At 42.0% G+C, this 18,828-nt stretch overlaps 1 protein-coding gene across 1 annotated transcript in view; it reads right to left on the bottom strand.

The window, feature by feature from the left end:
• TBXAS1 (thromboxane A synthase 1) overlaps positions 1–18,828 on the bottom strand; it is a 355,058-nt gene that overhangs the window by 219,641 nt on the left and 116,589 nt on the right. The window contains exon 4 of the mRNA XM_030544287.1: positions 9,946–9,998. Within this exon, the coding sequence (XP_030400147.1) occupies positions 9,946–9,998 (53 nt within the window). The remainder of the gene's footprint in view (positions 1–9,945; positions 9,999–18,828) is intronic.

Raw genomic sequence — 18,828 nt, 5'->3', positions numbered from 1 at the left:
GAAACAAGAATCTCCCTGAGAAACTGGTGTTAATCAGTCCAGGCTCCTGGGAGTGCTAGAGAAGTACATAAGAGGCTCCTCCTCCTCCTCTCTCTCCCTGCAGCTCCTGCTGCTTTGTTATTCCCTCTCACTTTTTCTCCTGCCTGCCTGTTATGTTTCTTGAATCCACCATCTCTGTGAATCTAGAGCAGAGAGAATACATATGCACCAGCAGCAGACACAATATTCTACACTCTGGGTCCTAGTGGTGCCCCACCACAGTCTGACACCTGAGGCGGCCACCTCAGTTCACCTCATGGTAAGGTCAGCCCTGGGAGTTTCACAACACACATTCACCACTGGAGGTTATTTGCATTGTCTCTCTCTGTAAAGGAACAATGACATCACCTCTCCTTTGGTTCTGCACACAGGAGCAAAATATATATATATATATATGGTATCGTGACCTATAAAACCTTGCTTGAAACAATTCCCTACGACTTGAGGCCGTTTGGAATGGAAGGGATATATTGTTTTGACTTGATTAAAGCTGAAAAGTTGATTTGATATCCTGTTGTCAAGGAAACCAATTCACACACAAAAGAAAACAGTTGTGATGGTATCAGTCAGACTATTCAAGTGACCTTAGGAGGGGGGCAGGGGAGAATAAAGGCTTCCATTCCAAAGATCTGTATTCAACACGCTTCACCACTGTGAAAATACAGATCATTGCTCTTCATGCTTATTCGGAAGCTGTTTTCAATCTGAAAAGAGCAAAATGCCAGATCTTCTCCAAGGCCATCAGGTCAAATGCCTTGATTCTGGTCATATATGCACAGCTACCACATAACATTTGTTACCTGTATTCACAAGAACTGTAAGACTCAAATAGAAGAAGCTGTGAGGATGAGGAAGGAGTTTCATGCATTGGGTAGATCATAATAATACATGTGTGTGCGTGTACACACACAGAGGCAGCCACCAGGGGCCCAAACATTTTCCTAGAACCACTAATTGAGCTTACATCAAGCCTGGTAACAGCATCCCACAGATTCTTTTTCCTGGGGGATTTCAAGAGTAGCATTTATTCTCTGCCAAACTCCAGGATCCCTGACAAAACAGGTTTCTCTCTAGGACACAGCCCAGAAACTGTCCCACTACTGAACAACCTTCTCCTGGCCTTGTACAGTGTGACCAACAACCCCTTAATGACAACTGGCAAGGGAGTCTCAGGAATGTCCTGATTCTGGAATGTGCATTCTGATTCACCAAAGAATCAGAGAATCACAGGTTTAGAAGGGACCCCCTGCCAAGACGTAGGACTTGTTGTGTCTAAACTATCCAAGACATATGGTTATCCAGTCTCCTTTTGAAAAGCTCCAACGAAGGCGCTTCCATAACCTTCCTAGCAGGTCTGTTCCACTATCCTACTGTTCTTACAGTTAGGAAGTTCTTCCTGAGACTTATCCCACATTCTATATTTATGCATTTCATTTTTCTTCCCTAAATGTTGCACTTTAGATTTGTCTTTGATGAATTTCATTGAATGTCATGTGAGATTTTAAGTGAAAGCCGGGCCACACTGGTCCCTAATATTGTTGTCAAATGTATGTACAGATACTATGTAACACCTGTCTCTCTGTTGGGATATTAAGTAAACACTGTAAGCTAACCTAATGGATACAATTTACATTTGAAGTTATCAAAGAGATGTGAAGTCAACAAGACAGCTCCACACAGGAAAAACAAACCACGGATGGTTATACTGACTCTGGCTAAAGACAATGAATTTTGAGGCTATAAGCAGTAGGCAAAGAAAACACTGCCTTATTTTACACCCACAGAGTAAATGGTCAGTGCATTTACATTTATGAAAACAGGATCTTAGCCAACCTTGGTTGAAATGCTGCAGAGGACTATGGAGGTAAGATAAATTTCTTTAGACAGGAGATTAACCTGTTAGTTAAATGTAGCATCTAGAAAGTGTTTTATGGTTTTGTTTGATATGTAACCATTTGTTTCCAATATGCTCACTCATTATAACCTGACTCTTGAATCTTTGTTAATAAACTTATTCTGGTTTGCACTATAAATGTATCTCAGTGCTGTGATACTAAGCAAGGTGCTTATCCTGAGTTTAGTCATTGAAGCTGGTGTGTACATTCTTCCTTTGGAGACAGCAGACCTGGTATTTCTGTGAGTATTTAGTGGATAAGGGGCTGAACACTACAGGGGAATGCTTCAAAGGGACTCAGGGACTGGGGTGCACCTATTGTTAACCTGCAAGGCAAAGTAAGGGCTGGCAGAGAAGAGTGCTTAGATGGCTAATAGGCTGGTGGTGTCAGGGAGCTGACACCCAGTTAAGCACAAGTAAGACTCCTTCATGTTGGAGATGGGGTGGAGGTGATAACAAGGTGACTCACAGTCCTGGATATCCTGAGAACCATCACATATAGGAAAGAAATCTCTGTGCTGCTAGTACTATTTGTCTCTGCAGCCTTCAGCACCATTAGTCAGACAGAGCTGAAGACACATGCAAGACATTGCAGAAGTAAACAGGGCAGCAGTGTGCTGGATCCACTCATTCCTATCAGCCAGACCCCAGAGAGACAGGATATATCTACATATCTTATGTGCAGTCTAACAAGGCTTAGTGCTTTCTCTCATCCTCTAACATCTACAAGAGACTACTCAGGGAGACTGTGACTCATGTGCCACCAGTTCATTTTTCTTCTGACACTGTTCTGCCATCACCAATGCCTGAAGGAACGGGTAAGCCAATGAGTGAAAAGCAGAGAGCTCTAGATCAATGTATTAAAAACAGATGTGATACTAATAAGAATAGAGAAAACCTACTGAGGAACTAATGCCAGTGCTCTATCATCACCATTGTTTAAAGGCACAAGACTACAGATCTTCGGAATAATATGAAGCCTCAGAGTCATGCTCAGTCCATTACTATCACAAACAAATGCAAATCGCCACAGTGGCAGTGAACATCTTTTTCTATTTCTGACTGGCCAGGACACTATATCATTTCCTCTCAGATGAGGATCTAGTCACTAACAGCCATGATATCATTCCTCTTGGTTTTATCTCTGCAAGACACTTTGCCTAGGGATGAATGTGACTGCCACAAGAAGGATGCGATTGGTACAGCAAATACCTCAGACAACAAAGGCTGACACAACAACATTACACCACTGCTCTGGGAAATGCATTCTCCTCCCATTCAATTTAGAACTTGAGTTTTAAGTCCTGGCCTTGTCTACAAAGCCATATGGACTGTATTATATTGGTAGGGGAAGTAGAAGTGGGTGGCAACCTGGGCAGCAGTGACCATGAACTGGTTGAGTTCAGGATCCTCACAAAAGGAAGAAAGGAGACTAGCAAAATACAGACACTGGACTTCAGAAAAGCAGACTTTGACTCCATTAGGGAACTGATGGGCAGGATGCTTATGGGAAGAGGGTAGGTTTAGAAGATAAAATAAAAAAAGAGCAAGTTAAAAATCACTTAGAAAAGTTAGATGCCTGCAAGTCACCAGGGCCTGATGAAATGCATCCTAGAATACTCAAGGAGTTAATAGAGGAGGTATCTGAGCCTCTAGCTATTATCTTTGGAAAGTCATGGGAGACGGGAGAGATTCCAGAAGACTGGAAAAGGGCAAATATAGTGCCCATCTATAAAAAGGGAAATAAAAACAACCCAGGAAACTATAGACCAGTTAGTTTAATTTCTGTGCCAGGGAAGATAATGGAGCAAGTAATTAAAGAAATCATCTGCAAACACTTGGAAGGTGGTAAGGTGATAGGAAATAACCAGCATGGATTTGTAAAGAACAAATCGTGTCAAACCAATCTGATAGCTTTCTTTAATAGGATAATGAGCCTTGTGGATAAGGGAGAAGCGGTGGATGTGGTATACCTAGACTTCAGTAAGGCATTTGATACAGTCTTGCATGATATCCTTATCGATAAACTAGGCAAATACAATTTAGATGGGGCTACTATAAGGTGGGTGCATAACTGGCTGGATAACCGTACTCCGAGAGTAGTTATTAATGGCTCTCAATCCTGCTGGAAAGGTATAACAAGTGGGGTTCTGCAGGGGTCTGTTTTGGGACTGGCTCTGTTCAATATCTTCATCAACGACTTAGATGTTGGCATAGAAAGTACGCTTATTAAGTTTGCAGACGATACCAAACTGGGAGGGATTACAACTGCTTTGGAGGACAGGGTCAAAATTCAAAATGATCTGGACAAATTGGAGAAATGATATGAGGTAAACCGGATGAAGTTCAATAAAGACAAATGCAAAGTGCTCCACTTAAGAAGGAACAATCAGTTTCACACATACAGGATGGGAAGAGACTGTCTAGGAAGGAGTATGGCAGAAAGAGATCTAGGGGTCATAGTGGATCACAAGCTAAATATGAGTCAACAGTGTGATACTGTTGCAAAAAAAGCAAACGTGATTCTGGGAGGCATTAACAGGTGTGTTGTAAATAAGACACGAGAAGTCATTCTTTCACTCTACTCTGTGCTGGTTAGGCCTCAACTAGAGTATTGTGTCCAGTTCTGGGCACCGCATTTCAAGAATGATGTGGGGAAATTGGAGAGGGTCCAGAGAAGAGCAACAAGAATGATTAAAGGTCTTGAGAACATGACCTATGAAGGAAGGCTGAAAGAATTGGGTTTGTTTAGTTTGGAAAAGAGAAGACTGAGAGGGGACATGATAGCAGTTTTCAGGTATCTAAAAGGGTGTCATCAGGAGGAGGGAGAAAACTTGTTCACCTTAGCCTCTAATGATAGAACGAGAAGCAATGGGCTTAAACTGCAGCAAGGGAAATTTAGGTTGGACATTAAGAAAAAGTTCCTAACTGTCAGGGTAGTTAAACACTGGAATAAATTGCCTAGGGAGGTTGTGGAATCTCCATCTCTGGAGATATTTAAGAGTAGGTTAAATAAATGTCTATCAGGGATGGTCTAGACAGTATTTGGTCCTGCCATGAGGGCAGGGGACTGGACTCGATGACCTCTAGAGGTCCCTTCCAGTCCTAGAGTCTATGAATCTATGAATCTTTGAATCCCCTGGGAGGCTAATATGAGGCGGCAAGGAGTCCAGGAGAGCAGGCTGTAATCTAAAAAAGCCTTATTGATGGTGCAGGAACAAACCATCCCAATGTGCAGAAAGAATAGCAAATATGGCAGATGACCAGCTTGGCTTAACCGTGAAATCTTTGTTGAGCTTAAACACAAAAAAGAAGCTTACAAGAAGTGGAAACGTGAACAGATGACTAGGGAGGACTATAAAAATATTGCTCAAGCATTCAGGGGTATAATCAGGAAGGCCAAAACACAAGTGTAGTTGCAGCTAGCAAGGAATGTTAAGCATAACAAGAAAGGTTTCTACAGGTATGTTAGCAACAATAAAAAGCTAATGGAAAGTGTGGGACCCTCAACGAATGCGGGAGGTGTCCTAGTCACAGATGATGTGGAAAAAGCTGAAGTACTCAATGCTTTTTTTAGCTTGATCTTCACAGACAAGGTCAGCCCCTACACTGCTGTCCTGGGCAACATAATATGGGGAGAAGGTGAGCAGCCCTCAGTGATGAAAGAACAGGTTAAGGACTATTTAGAAAAGCTGAACATGCACAAGTCCATGGGTCCAGATCCAAGGGTGCTGAGGGAGTTGGTGGATGTGATTGCAGAGCCATTGGCCATTATCTCTGAAAACTCATAGCGATCAGTGGAGGTCCCAAACAATTTTAAAAAAGGCAAATATCGTACCCATCTTTAAAAAAGGGAAGAAGGAGAACCTGGGGAACTACAGATCATCAGCCTCACCTCAGTTCCTGGAAAAATCATGGAGCAGGTCCTCAAGGAATCAATTCTGAAGGACTTAGAGGAAAGGAAAGTGATCAGAAACAGTCAGCATGGATTCACCAAGGGCAAGTCATGCCTGACTAACCTAACTACCTTCTATGAGGAGATAACTGGGTCTGTGGATGAGGGGAAAGCAGTGGATGTTATTCCTTGACCTTAGCAAAGCTTTTGATACGGTCTCCCACAGTATTCTTGCCAGCAAGTTAAAAAGTATGGATTGGATGAATGGACTATAAGGTAGATAGAAAGCTGGCTGGACTGTCGGGCTCAACGAGTAGTGATCAACAGCTCGATGTCTAGTTGGCAGCCGGTATCAAGCGGAGCGCCCCAGTGGTTGGTCCTGGAGCCAGTTTTGTTCAACATCTTTATTAATGATCTGGATGATGGGATGGATTGCACCCTCAGCAAATTCAGAGATGACACTAAGCTGGGGGGACAGATAGATACGCTCTAGGGTCCAGAGTGACCTAGACAAATTGAAGGATTGGGCCAAAATAAATCTGATGAAGTTCAGTAAGGATAAGTGCAGAGTCCTGCACTTAGGACGGAAGAATCCCATGCACCGAAACAGGCTGGGGCCTGGCTGGCTAAGCGGAAGATCTGCAGAAAAGGACCTGGGGATTACAGTGAATGAGAAACTCGATACGAGTCGACAGTGTGCCCTTGTTGCCATGAAGGCTGTCAAGGTTCCTTCCGCACTCTGGACTCTAGGGTACAGATGTGGAGACCTGCATGAGAACCTCTAAGCTTAACTACCATCATAGATCTGGTTTTGCTGCCACCACACAAATTATTTATGAGTCATTTGGGAAACTCTGTCTACCATCCCCCCAGAATATTTCCCTCCCAAGTACTGTAACCCTTCCCTGGGTAGCCTTGAGAGACTCCTCCACCAATTCCCTGGTGAACACCGATCCAAACCCTAGGATCTTAAAACAAGGAGAAATTAATTATTCCCCCTCCTTTCCTCCTACTAATTCCTGGTGAGTCCAGATCCAATCCCCTTGAATCTTAAAACAAGGAAAAATCAATCAGGTTCTTAAAAAGATGGCTTTTAATTAAAGAAAGAAAGGTAAAAATTATCTCTGTAAAATCAGGATGGAAAATAACTTTACAGGGTAATCAGATTCATAGAGCCCAGAGGAATCCCCTCAAGCCTTAGGTTCAAAGTTACAGCAAACAGAGGTAAACCCTCTTAGCAAAAGGAACATTTAAAAGTTGAGAAAACAAAGATAAAACTAACATGCCTTGCCTGGCTGTTACTTACAAGTCTGAAATATGAGAGACTGGTTCAGAAAGATTTGGAGAGCATGGATTGATGTCTGGTCCCTCTTAGTCCCAAGAGCGAACAACCCCCAAAACAAAGAGCACCCAAACAAAAGCCTTCCCCCTACCATGATTTGAAAGTATCTTGTCCCCTTATTGGTCCTTTGGGTCAGGTGTCAGCCAGGTTGCCTGAGCTTCTTAACTCTTTACAGGTAAAAGGATTTTGGTGTGTCTGGCCAGGAAGGATTTTATAGTATTGTACACAGGAGGGCTGTTATCCTTCCCTTTATAGTTATGACAAAGGCTAACGTCATATTGAGCTGCGTTACTAGGAGCGTTGCCAGCAGATTGAGGGAAGTGATTATTCCCCTTTATTTGGCACTGCTGAGGCCACATCTGTAGTATTGTGTCCAGTTTTGGGGCCCCACTACAGAAAGGATGTGGACAAATTGGAGAGAGAGTCCAGTGGAGAGTGACGAAAATGATCAGGGGGCTGGAACACATGACTTATGAGGAGAGGCTCAGGGAACTGGGCTTATTTAGTCTGCAGAAGAGAAGAGTAAGAGCAGATTTGACAGCAGCCTTCAACTACCTGAAGGAGAATTCCAAAGAGGATGGGGCTCGGCTGTTCTCAGTGGTGGCAGATGACAAAACAAGGAGCAATGGTCTCAAGTTGCTGTGGGGGAGGTCTAGGTTGATATTAGGAAACACTATTTCACTAGGAGGGTGGTGAAGCACTGGAATGCATTAGCTAGGGAGGTGGTAGAATCTCCATCCTTAGAGGTGTTTAAGGCCCAGCTTGACAAAGCCCTGGCTGGGATGATTTAGTTGGGAATTGGTCCTGCTTTGAGCAGGGGTTGGACTAGATGACCTCCCGCAGTCTCTTCCAATCCTAATATTCTATGATCTTGCAGACCACCTCATCCCCTGCCATCTGCAGACATAGTTATGGGATGACACAGTTGCAAAGGCCCTGATTTAGACTGTCAGACATAGGGAGTGGAGTGGTTTTTTTTAATTTTTTATATATATTTTTTAGCAATGAGATCTCCATTAGGTCTGAACCTCAACTTGCCTGTCTTCAGATTAATTATAAAGCACTCCTCTTTGATAAAGCCTTACTGCAGGAATAACAGCCAAATCATATTTTTTTTTATATATATATATATATATATATATATATATATATATATATATATATATATATATATATATATATATATATATACACACACACACACACACACACATACTTCTGGGGAACAGGGAAGAAAAAAACCTTTCAGGACTATTTATGCTTTCTTTGTTTGCAATGTTGTTATAGCCACATTGGTTCCAGGATATGAGGGAAACAAGATGGGCAAGGTAATATCTTTTGTTGGACCAATATCTGCTGGTGAGAGAGACAAGCTTTCAATCTCAACAGAGCTCTTCATCAGGTCTGGGAAAGGTAATCAGAGTATCACAGCTACATACAAGGTGGAAGAGATTGGTAAGCAAAAGAAGTTAAAACATGTTGCAAGAAACCATTCAAAATGAAGTGGGCAATTGAGACCTTGGTAGTCATAGGACAAAAGGGAATTAGTGGGTTACAGATTGTTGTAATGAGACATAAAACCAGTGTCTCTGTTGAGTCCATGCTTTCTTTGTAATTCTTGGTCAGTATTTATATATCAAAGTAATAAGCACGTTGGAAATACCAAGGATAGAGAGAACCTGGAAGTCATTATTTCCACTCAGGATAGAAACAAATGGAAGGCAAACTGCAGTTCCAGCACTATTATAGCAATGCAAAACTTGTACCACCAATGTGGGATTCAAAGAAATGTGAAATTATTGAGTTTAGGGAAGTCCCTGTGTACTGTTCCTGAGGTGTAGTCCCTCCTCAGCACTAGTGAGAGGTTAACTACAGCTGGAGGACAGTGGAAAGAAGTGTGCAATTTTTACTTTTTACTTCATGGTATTTTAAAAATGGATATTTTTGTACAGATATCTAGTGAGAATTTTTAACTCAAATTCACAGTATTTTGCAAACATAATTTTTTCTTAAATTAAATTAAATTTTGGTGAACGTTTCCTTGTCTCACAGTGAAAACTCAAAATCACATAGGTGACCGGCACATAAACTGAAGCAACTTTAAAGGCACTTCCTCCCCTCATCAGTTCAATGTTCACATGAGAGATGAGATATATTTTCCTTTGTGCTGCTGCTACCAACACCCTTATTTTACCAGGCTGGTAGCTTTGTAAAGGTCTGAGAAAGACTGAGTTCTAGGCAGAATTGTCTGTATGTTCAATGTTAGGACTCGTTTATATGGAGACACTCAAGAAAGGGAAGGTGAATCAACTAAAGGTATGAAGTCGATGCACATCAGCGTGTTAACTTCCATCTGGATGCTTTTATTCAGGAGCAAAGTGGCATTAGTTCACTGTCACTTAGTCCTGGTCTACATTGCGGGGTGGGGGGAGGGAAATCGATCATAAGTTATGCAACTTCAACTATGTGAATAACATAGCTGAGGTTGATGTACTTTGACCCACTCACCATGGTGTCTTCACTGCAGTGAGTCGACTGCTGCTGCTCCCCCGTTGACTCTGCCTGCACCTCTCATGGTGCTGGAGTACAAGAGTCAACAGGAGAGGGCTCGGGGGTCGATTTATTGCGTCTAGACTAGACACGACAAATCAATGCCAGCTGGATTGATCGCTGCCCGCTGATCCGGCAGGTAGCGTAGACATACCCTAAGTTGCAAACCAACAAGGAAACTGTAGCAACAACAAACAGAATAAAGGAAGAGTATTGCTGGCTTACCCACAAACAGGTCCATACTCCGTGATCAGTTTTGTATGGTTTTCCCAAAAGCCCTGAGTAAAGAGAAGGAGAGTTACCACAGTATTATCATCAACTCTATATGGTATAACCAGGACATTTGAGATCCTAGAATGCAGGGTTACCAACATTTGTGATATCTGGTGTTTTTCTTAAATCTCAGCTCCTGGAGTAATGTTACTACATGAGAACCTCAGCTTTCATTTAAGAAAAAACACCACCAACAACAACAACTTTCTCCAGGTTGCAGAAAGATACTTGAAAATGTGAGCTCTAACAGCTCAAAAACGCAAATACAAGATCAAAAAAAATTAAAAAAAAAATTTAAGCCAATCTTATGATTTTGGGGCCGGACTCATAATCTTTGTATGTTTGTGGTTGGAAATACAGAAAATGGAGAAACTAACAGAGAGTAGGAATATGATTTATTCATTGCACACAAGAGAAATAAAGGAAGCATGAAAAAAAAGTAAAAAAAAAAGCAACAACCCACCAATAAAACATTATCTCACAAATAAAAAATCCCTGCTTGGTTTGAGTTTAATGCTAAGTAGTCACTGGGGATAAACAGAAAAATTAAACAGCTTTATTTTAACAGACCTATTTTGAATTTTTACATTTTGTGTTTAACTCTCATAATTGAAGAAAACTGGTATCCATTTAGATAAAGAAATTTGTCACTATACTAAATTTTCACCATGCTACATAAATACAATTTGAGTAGCAGGAGGGGAGGTATATAAAGTGCTTCCCCAAAAGTGAATAAACAAATATCCCTCCTAGGGTGACCAGATGTTAAGTGGAAAATATTGGGACCACCACGGTGGGGTTTTTTGTTTTGTTTTGTTTTTTAATATTAAAAACCTCACCCGTCCAGGAGTTCGGCGGAGAGCCCTTCAGTCGCAGACGGTCTTTGGTGGTATTTTGGCAGAGGGTAATAAAACTTGCCACCAAAGACAGAAGCACCCGCCGCCGAAATACCGCTGAAGACCGTGCGCAACTGAAGGACTCTACGGCGAATTGCCGCCGAAGTCCAGGAAACAAAATATTGGGACAAATGGTGTCCTGAACGCACTCTGGTCGGGATGCGGGACAAACTCCTCAAAATCGAGACAGTCCCAATTTTATCGGGATGTCTGGTCACCCTAATCCCTCCCATGATTAAGACAAAACTACAGTATTCAGAAAATCATACAGTATTGTATTTATCACTTAAATAGGGAAAGTAACTGCATTATGACCTTGCTAATCTTCATTTCTATAATTCATGGGCTATGTCGATTCTCAGCCAAGATTCACTAGCAAAATGGTGCACTGAGGTCTCAGATGAAGACTTTGTTATTTTACAGCATACTATGGAATATTGGCTAGAACAGTATGAAATATAAATAATTAAAATTAAACCATAGACAACATAAATGTATGAAACACAATGTAATGCAGTATCTGTGCTTTGTTGTTGCTTGTTTGCACTGAAATAATTAAAAAAATCTGGCAGTTGGCAAGGGATCTCCCATTTAATACAGCAAATTAAATATTTTTTTCTACTAGAGATAAAATTAAATACAATGCTTTCTAATAGGGTTTTTCGAATTCTTAAAGTGAATCCACTGTTGAACTTTTTATTTTTTTAATCGCTGGGTTTTTAACATGTGATTTGTTCCATGGAATTGAGTTACCACCAATTTTGCAATCATGTGTTTATTTGTGTTCTAATTATATACAGAAAGATAGAGTAAAAATATCAATGAGTATAATGACTTTAGATTTTAAAAAACATAATGATGAGAGGAGATGAAATTTTAAAAGGGACAATTTAGGCTGGATGTCAGGAAAATCTTCCTGAGCCATGAGATGAGTGAGGTAATATCTTTTATTGGACCAACTTCTGCTGGTGAGAGAGACAAGCTTTCGAGCCACACACAGCTCTTCTACAGGTCAGGGGAAAGAATTTCCAACCTTACAGCAAAATGCAAAATGAAAAAGGTTGTTTAGCTTATGTACTTAGCACATATTGTAAGAGACCATTCAAGGTAGAGTGGCTCGAAAGCTTGTCTCATCACTAGCAGAAGTTGGTCCAATAAAAGATATTAGCTCATTCACCTTGTCTCTCTAACATACTGGGACCCACATGGCCCACAAGTACACCATGTAGAACAATGGAAGAGATAGGAAAGTCTTTCTGCCAGAAAGAGCTCTATTACCCTGTCAACTAGCACTGATTCAGTCTTCACTGGCAGGGCTCCAATAAACACTAAAGCTTAGGTCCCCTGGCACAACTCCCAAACAAGGGGTGTGGTGAAAACACCATCTTGTCCTTCCCCTTAAGTGAATCCTGCCTGAAGCATGGTAAGCCTTGCAGGTGAGGGCAGGGCCAGCGCTTCCATTTAGGTGACCTAGGCGGTCGCCTAGGGCACTAGGATTTGGGGGGCGGCATTTTACCATCTTCGGCGGCAATTTGGCGGCGGGGGCGGTCCTTCCGCGCTCCGGGTCTTTGGCGGCAATTCTGCGGCGGGTCCTTCATTCGCTCTGGGACCCGCTGCCAAAGTGCCCTGAAGACCGGGAGCCACGGAAGGCACCCCCCACCACAGAATTGCCACCAACAACCAGGAGTGCGGAAGAACCCCCACCTAGGGCACCAAAAACCCGGGCGCCGCTCCTGGGTGAAGGGAGGTACATTTGCAACTTCTTTGCACCCGTTAAGGTGAATTTGGCCCTAAGAGGTATTATTGCAGGGCTGCCCAGGATTGTAACTGCAATAATAGTCTGCACATACACCATGACTGAGCATCTACAAACCACTGAGCAGCTGTTTTACAAAGAAACTGAGGCAGAAAGCTTTAGTTGAATAGCCGAATGCCACACGCTGTATCAGTGGCAGAGCTAAGATTAAAATTTAGGAGCTCTACCTCCTAATCATGTACTCAGTGCATTACCTACTGCTATAGCAGCAGCTGAAGAACAATGGGGAGTGATGGAGTGGAGGAAGTGAAATGCTATAGTTTTTCAGGAACCAGAAGGGAAATGTAGCATAGAGTATGCCATTTTTAATGATACCTAAGTGCATGAGTGTTGACCTTGAAGTTACCACTTTAAATAATGTGTCACAATACCTAATTGTAAAAAAGTGGGCAGCTATGCTGTTCCAAGTTAGAAAAATCACTTCTCCTTTCTCGTTTTCTGAAAGGCTGCAGAATGTGACTGATCACAAATATCACCTCAGGAAAAGGTTTTTAAATTGCACTTGGCCCTCCCAATTAGCTGTCTTCCTACTGATGGGCCATTATCAAAGAGATAACACATGCATGCAAACTGAAGGATTCCTTTCCTGAGGAAGGCATATTTAGCAGCAACTGGTACACCATGGAAACCACAGCTGAAGTGGTTTAACTGCCTGAAACCCAGAAAGCTTTTTCTTTACATGGTTTGTGCCAGTTTCCCCACAGGATGTTTGCATTCTCTCCTTTCTTTGACTGATTGTAAGTTATCAAATGTATCTGTGTACAAAACAACTCATAGGGCCAAATTCTGCCCTCAGACACACACAGGTAAAACTCCTGCTGAAGGAAATGAGAATTACAGCTGTGTCAGCAGAATGTGGCCACTAGGAACCACCTTAAGAGATTTCATGTTAAGATTTCAGACTCTGCAGCGCATAAATCAGGGAAATCAGAAAGGAAAAAGTGGACTCAAGTCTCCATTTTTAAAAGTGGATTCTCCCTGTCAAGGCTGAATCTCTATTCTGTCACTTTGAGTACAGAACATGGGGGCCCACAAGGATTCTAAAAATTAATACTTACCACTCCAGGCTTGTATTAAACTCCCAAGGTTACAGCGGCAAGTATTAATTTTTAGAATCCTTGTGGGCCCCCACCTTCTGTACTCAAAGTGACAGAATGGGGATTCACCACTGCCACCATGTCAAGGCTGAATCCCCACTCTGTCACTTTGAGTACAGAAGGTGGGGGCCCACAAGGATTTTCACACAGAGCAGCAATGCTATAAGTAGGAATGCTGTGTAAGGTTTGAACCAGGTATAAAATGTATCTTCCATACCTAGAAGAAATTATTTGGATGGGGACTGTTTATTTAGACACAATCAGATTTATTTCTTATTTTGGCTTGTGGATCTCCTCTGTGCTAACCCCTAATGCTTTTGTTTGCTTGTAACCTTTAAGGTGAACCCCCAAGAAAGCTAGTTTGGATGCTTAATTTTTGGAATTGCTCTTCTATAAAATCTAGCAAAAGCCTAAGTTCCAGATGTATTTTTTTCCTTTTTGTTTTTAATAAAATTTACCTTTTTTAACAACAGGATTGGATTTTTGGTGTCCTAAGAGGTTTTGGCATGTTGTTTGATTAGCTGGTAGCACAGTTAATTTCCTTTGTTTTCTTTTTCAGCTCTTCCCCCCCGGGGGGGGTGAAAGGGCTTCAGGGTACCGCACAAGGAGGAATGCCCAAGTGTTCCTTCCTGGGTCCAAGGGTTTTTTTTACAGCGAACTGGCTGGCGGGGTGTCAGAGGAGGCTCCAGGCAGCAGCACACCAAGTGCGTGCTTGGGGCGGCAAGCCACGGGGGGCGCTCTGCCAGTCATGTGAGGGCGGCAGGCAGACTGCCTTCGGAGGCATGCCTGCGGAGGGTTCGCTGGTCCCGCGGCTTCGGCAGACCTCCCACAGGCGTGGCACTGAATCCACGGGACTGGGGACCTCCCACAGGCAAGCCACTGAAGGCAGCCTGCCTGCCATGCTTGGGGCGGCAAAATACCTAGAGCCTCGCCTCCTGGGTGTCCATCGAAGAGAGCTACCCCACACTTCATTTATCACACTCCCAAAGAAGGATCTCCCAATATTTCCCCACCACCACTGCGTTCACTGGGTTACTTCTCCGGACTCTCAAAAGACCTGTGTTGCAGAGACCTTCCCCTCCAGTTGAGAATGGACAGAGGCATCTCTGTATGGAGTCACCATATCCAATGTTTTCAGAAATGGCCACTAGGTTTTGTATCTCTCAGTTTTTGAATGCTAAGCATAAGACATTGTGGGCCTGTTCTTCTGAGGTGCTGAGCACTTGCAGTTCTCATAGACCAGTGTTTCTCAAACTGGGGTCGTCGCTTGTGTAGGGAAAGCTTCTGGTGGGCCGGGCCGGCTTATTTACCTGCCCCGTCCGATCGCGGCTCCCACTGCGGATGGGGCAGGTAAACAAACCAGCCCGGCCCACCAGGAGCTTTCCCTACACAAGTGGCGGAAACATTATCATAGACAACAAGTGGAGTCCTGAGGACTCAGCACTTCTAAAAGGTCAAGGTGATTCAAGCTGATCACCAGAAAAATGGAGGCATCAAAATTCTGTGGCCACTCTGGAAAATGTTGGTGCTCTGCAATTTGACAACAGATCATATGACTTGTGAAATTAACTAGGATCCTTGCTGGGATCACTAGAGGCAGGGTAAAATGGTTTTATTGACAGCACATGCACTGGGATGCAGTACAGGTCTGCCATTGCCCACAGCTCAAGAATTTGTTAACAAAAGAATTTCTACAGGAAAAGCTTCTTCTAGAACATAGGGTAGCCCAGGGTACTTAAATGAGAACACAAGGGGTATTGGACCACATGGTAATGGAGATGCACCATTAAATGAGCAGCATTCTAATTTAAGAACAACAGAGAACAGATTTATTTTATTACATGTTTATGAAAATATCACATTGACAAAACTGGAGACAGCATTCCCCTCACAACACATGAAGCATGAGCAAAAGCAGTACAAGCTTCCTTGCATTGCCTTGTAAAATTGCCTCAACTCTGGCCTGAAATGAACATCTCTGGGGTTTCATGCCCATTCAAACGTTGGCTTGAGAATATCAGTTGTAGTGTTATCTGATGCCAACACCTGTTCATGAGGGACTGGACAGACACCAAGTCTCCTCACCTAGGCCACTGAAAGGTCACCACCAAGATAGTCTGGATTCAAACCTGTGACCTAGAAGCCAAAGGCTCCATATCCCATTACTAACCCCATGTGCTTTTTGGTCCCCCAGTCATATGTTGTATTTTGTGTCATGATGATATTCTTAACTGGAGCATCACTATTTAAATATCCATATCAAATAAAGAGACAAAATCCATATATCTATCCACTTACATCAGCTAACAGAAACTAATAGCATGTAGGGCTGGGACTCTTAAAAGGAGCCCAAGGGAACTAGGTACCAATTCCCACTGAAATCCAAAGGGTTTTGTGTGCCTACCACCCAAATGATAAAATATATTTCAAAACATGAGCTAGCAACACTTGAATTATGCTAAGGCCAGAGCTCACTTTTAAGGAATGACTCCCTGGATGGTTCAATCTCCCCAGTAATAATCATACAGGAAACACTAGGAGGCCAGCAGACAGCAAGGAAGAGAACCAGAGTGAATTTCTATCCAGCACTATTCTAAACCATGTACAAAGTTTGTTTCCTTTGATCATCATTCCTAATAGCTGTCTTTTGTGCGTAATTTGGTTTAATTTATGTGTGTGCCATTTCAGATTTTAAAAAACATATATAAGCCTTCCAAATTTATTAAAAACAGCCTTCCTACCATTTATAGTTATTAAGAGAGGTTAGTGTTATGCAATTACGTTAATCCTCATTTGTAAAGGCTAATTAACTGAATGCTAATTGAATCTGCATATGAAAATTAGGACAATGTGTTCTCATTATACAATTATAAAAAATTACCTGAACTAAATATCAAGAAAACTGTAAATTATTTTTTACCTTTTTAGATCTTTATAAAAAGTTAAAAGGGAAGGGGTTTTTCACCATAATACTATCTATTAACAATGGCCTTTGCTTTGCAAAGAACTGGCTAGACACAACCCTGAGTTGCTTCTGCAATCCTTTCATTTTGAAATGACTATTTTCCCCCTTTGATGCTTTATTTTAACCAACGCTTTATAGTCACGACTCCTTTCCCAGGATAGAAGCTTTATTTGTATCTTTGTCTAGGGTCCAAACCAATGCCACCCAATATATTAGATGATTCAGTCAATAGCCAATACCTTGCCCCAAAAGCCCAAACCCATCACCTCTGCAACACAGCATACACAAGGCTAGATAACGGGTTATCACTGCACTAGCCTTTCACCCCAGGAGACATAGGGTCAAATTCTCATTCAAGTCACAAGGAGAAATGAATCTGGTCTCTCTCTGTGTCTGTTACAAAACAAAGACACAGTTAGCAACAACCGTTAGCCCTTGCTCAAGAGAGCCAGAGAGACTGTAATATCAAGGGCTGCAAGAGGGAATTAACAAAATCCCATCACCCTTACTAATATTAGTTGAATCTCCCAATTAACCAGGTTAAGACATTCATTCAGCGCATTAGTAATTATAACCTCACTTTCTCCCTACCTCCACTTTCAGATGTGCATTTATCTTGTGTCTCAAAGTCTCATTGCACTTTACATTAGGTTAGCCTCACAACACACCAGAGATGGGTAAGTGTAAAGCCTATTTCACAGATGTGGAAAGTGAGGTTTAAGATTAAGTAATTTGCCAAATGTCACACAGAAAGTCAATGGCAGAGCTGGAAACAGGACCCAAGTTTCTGCTTTCCAGCCCTGTGTCTTACAAGACCATTCTTTCTCCTCGGACTTTCATAGGAACACAGGACACTATACCAGACTGAAGCATCAACAGCCCTTCAGGTTTGATGTTTTCCTTTACCTATGGCTATGTCCTATGTCTGAAACTTAAACAAAGGGAAGTCAGAGTCAAAACCCATACATCCAACCAACTATGCATTATTTTACATAGAAGGAGATTTCTTTCTGACCCCTGTGTTCAGCATGAGATTCAATTACCCTTATCTTAATATGCATGACCACAAATGTAATTAGTCATAAAATTATCCAGACCTTTTACAAAAATCCAGCTCACTGATTTCCTGCAGTGGTGAATTCTCCAGGCAGACTACACTGTGTGAACTTTTATTTGTTTGGAAGTTAGCTGCCATTAACTTAGATCTTGTTCTTATCTGATATGTGGTTGTAACTGCAATTTCACTGTTTATTACTTGTATCTGCGGTTCCTAAATTTATTAGTACTGCAGCTCCCTGACAAATATTTTAAAACATGGTGGCTCCCCACAACCAAATACTGGGGTTTTGGGGTGGGGTTTTGTTTTGTTTTAATCAACTCAGCACCCTAGACTCAAGAGCACTGGAGTTGGGGCAGTTTTACAATTTTATTCAACTGTATAGTTTAATTATATAATCTGATCTAATCTGCGTGTTTAAAACTATAATTTGAAAATATGGACTTCTTGGCATGTTCAAACATAGTTGAAGTATGATTTTAGTGAGAAGAATGGGCCTACTTCAAATTGCACAGTGTTTGGTTAAATCTCTGACTGATTTATGTCTGGCACTTTCTCCAAGTTTAAATTTCTATGTTTAGTTTTCACAGAAATCCTTGTTCAAAACCCAGATTTACAGAGATCGCTGGACACAGATGGAAGCAGCACTTTCATAGCATCATCACGGAGTTCCTCATACTCTCCTTTAACAGAAACTCAGAACTCTTGGTTTGTGAGATTTGAAAATTTGGTCTTCAGTACGTGATCACTTGATAATTCTAAGGTATTTTCCTGAGCCAAGATATTTAAGTTTGGAATGGAGACAAGTATTACAAAAAACAGATTTTTAATCCGATCGGTATCACCTTCTTCAGCTGCACATTTGCTACCCGTAGGCTGAGCACTTGGTAAAAATTGTTCCATTATACAGAGGCACCTTTTTCTCCTTCAGCCCCCTTTCCCTAGGAAATCTCTCAGCTGAAAGCCACTTGCTGGAGTGGAGGGCAAAGCCGGGCTCCCAGTGC

This window comes from Gopherus evgoodei, chromosome 1 (assembly GCF_007399415.2).
Source record: "Gopherus evgoodei ecotype Sinaloan lineage chromosome 1, rGopEvg1_v1.p, whole genome shotgun sequence".
NCBI lineage: Eukaryota > Metazoa > Chordata > Testudines > Testudinidae > Gopherus > Gopherus evgoodei.
The sequence above is the reverse complement of the archived record's forward strand: the minus strand, read 5'-3'. Positions and strand labels throughout refer to the sequence as shown.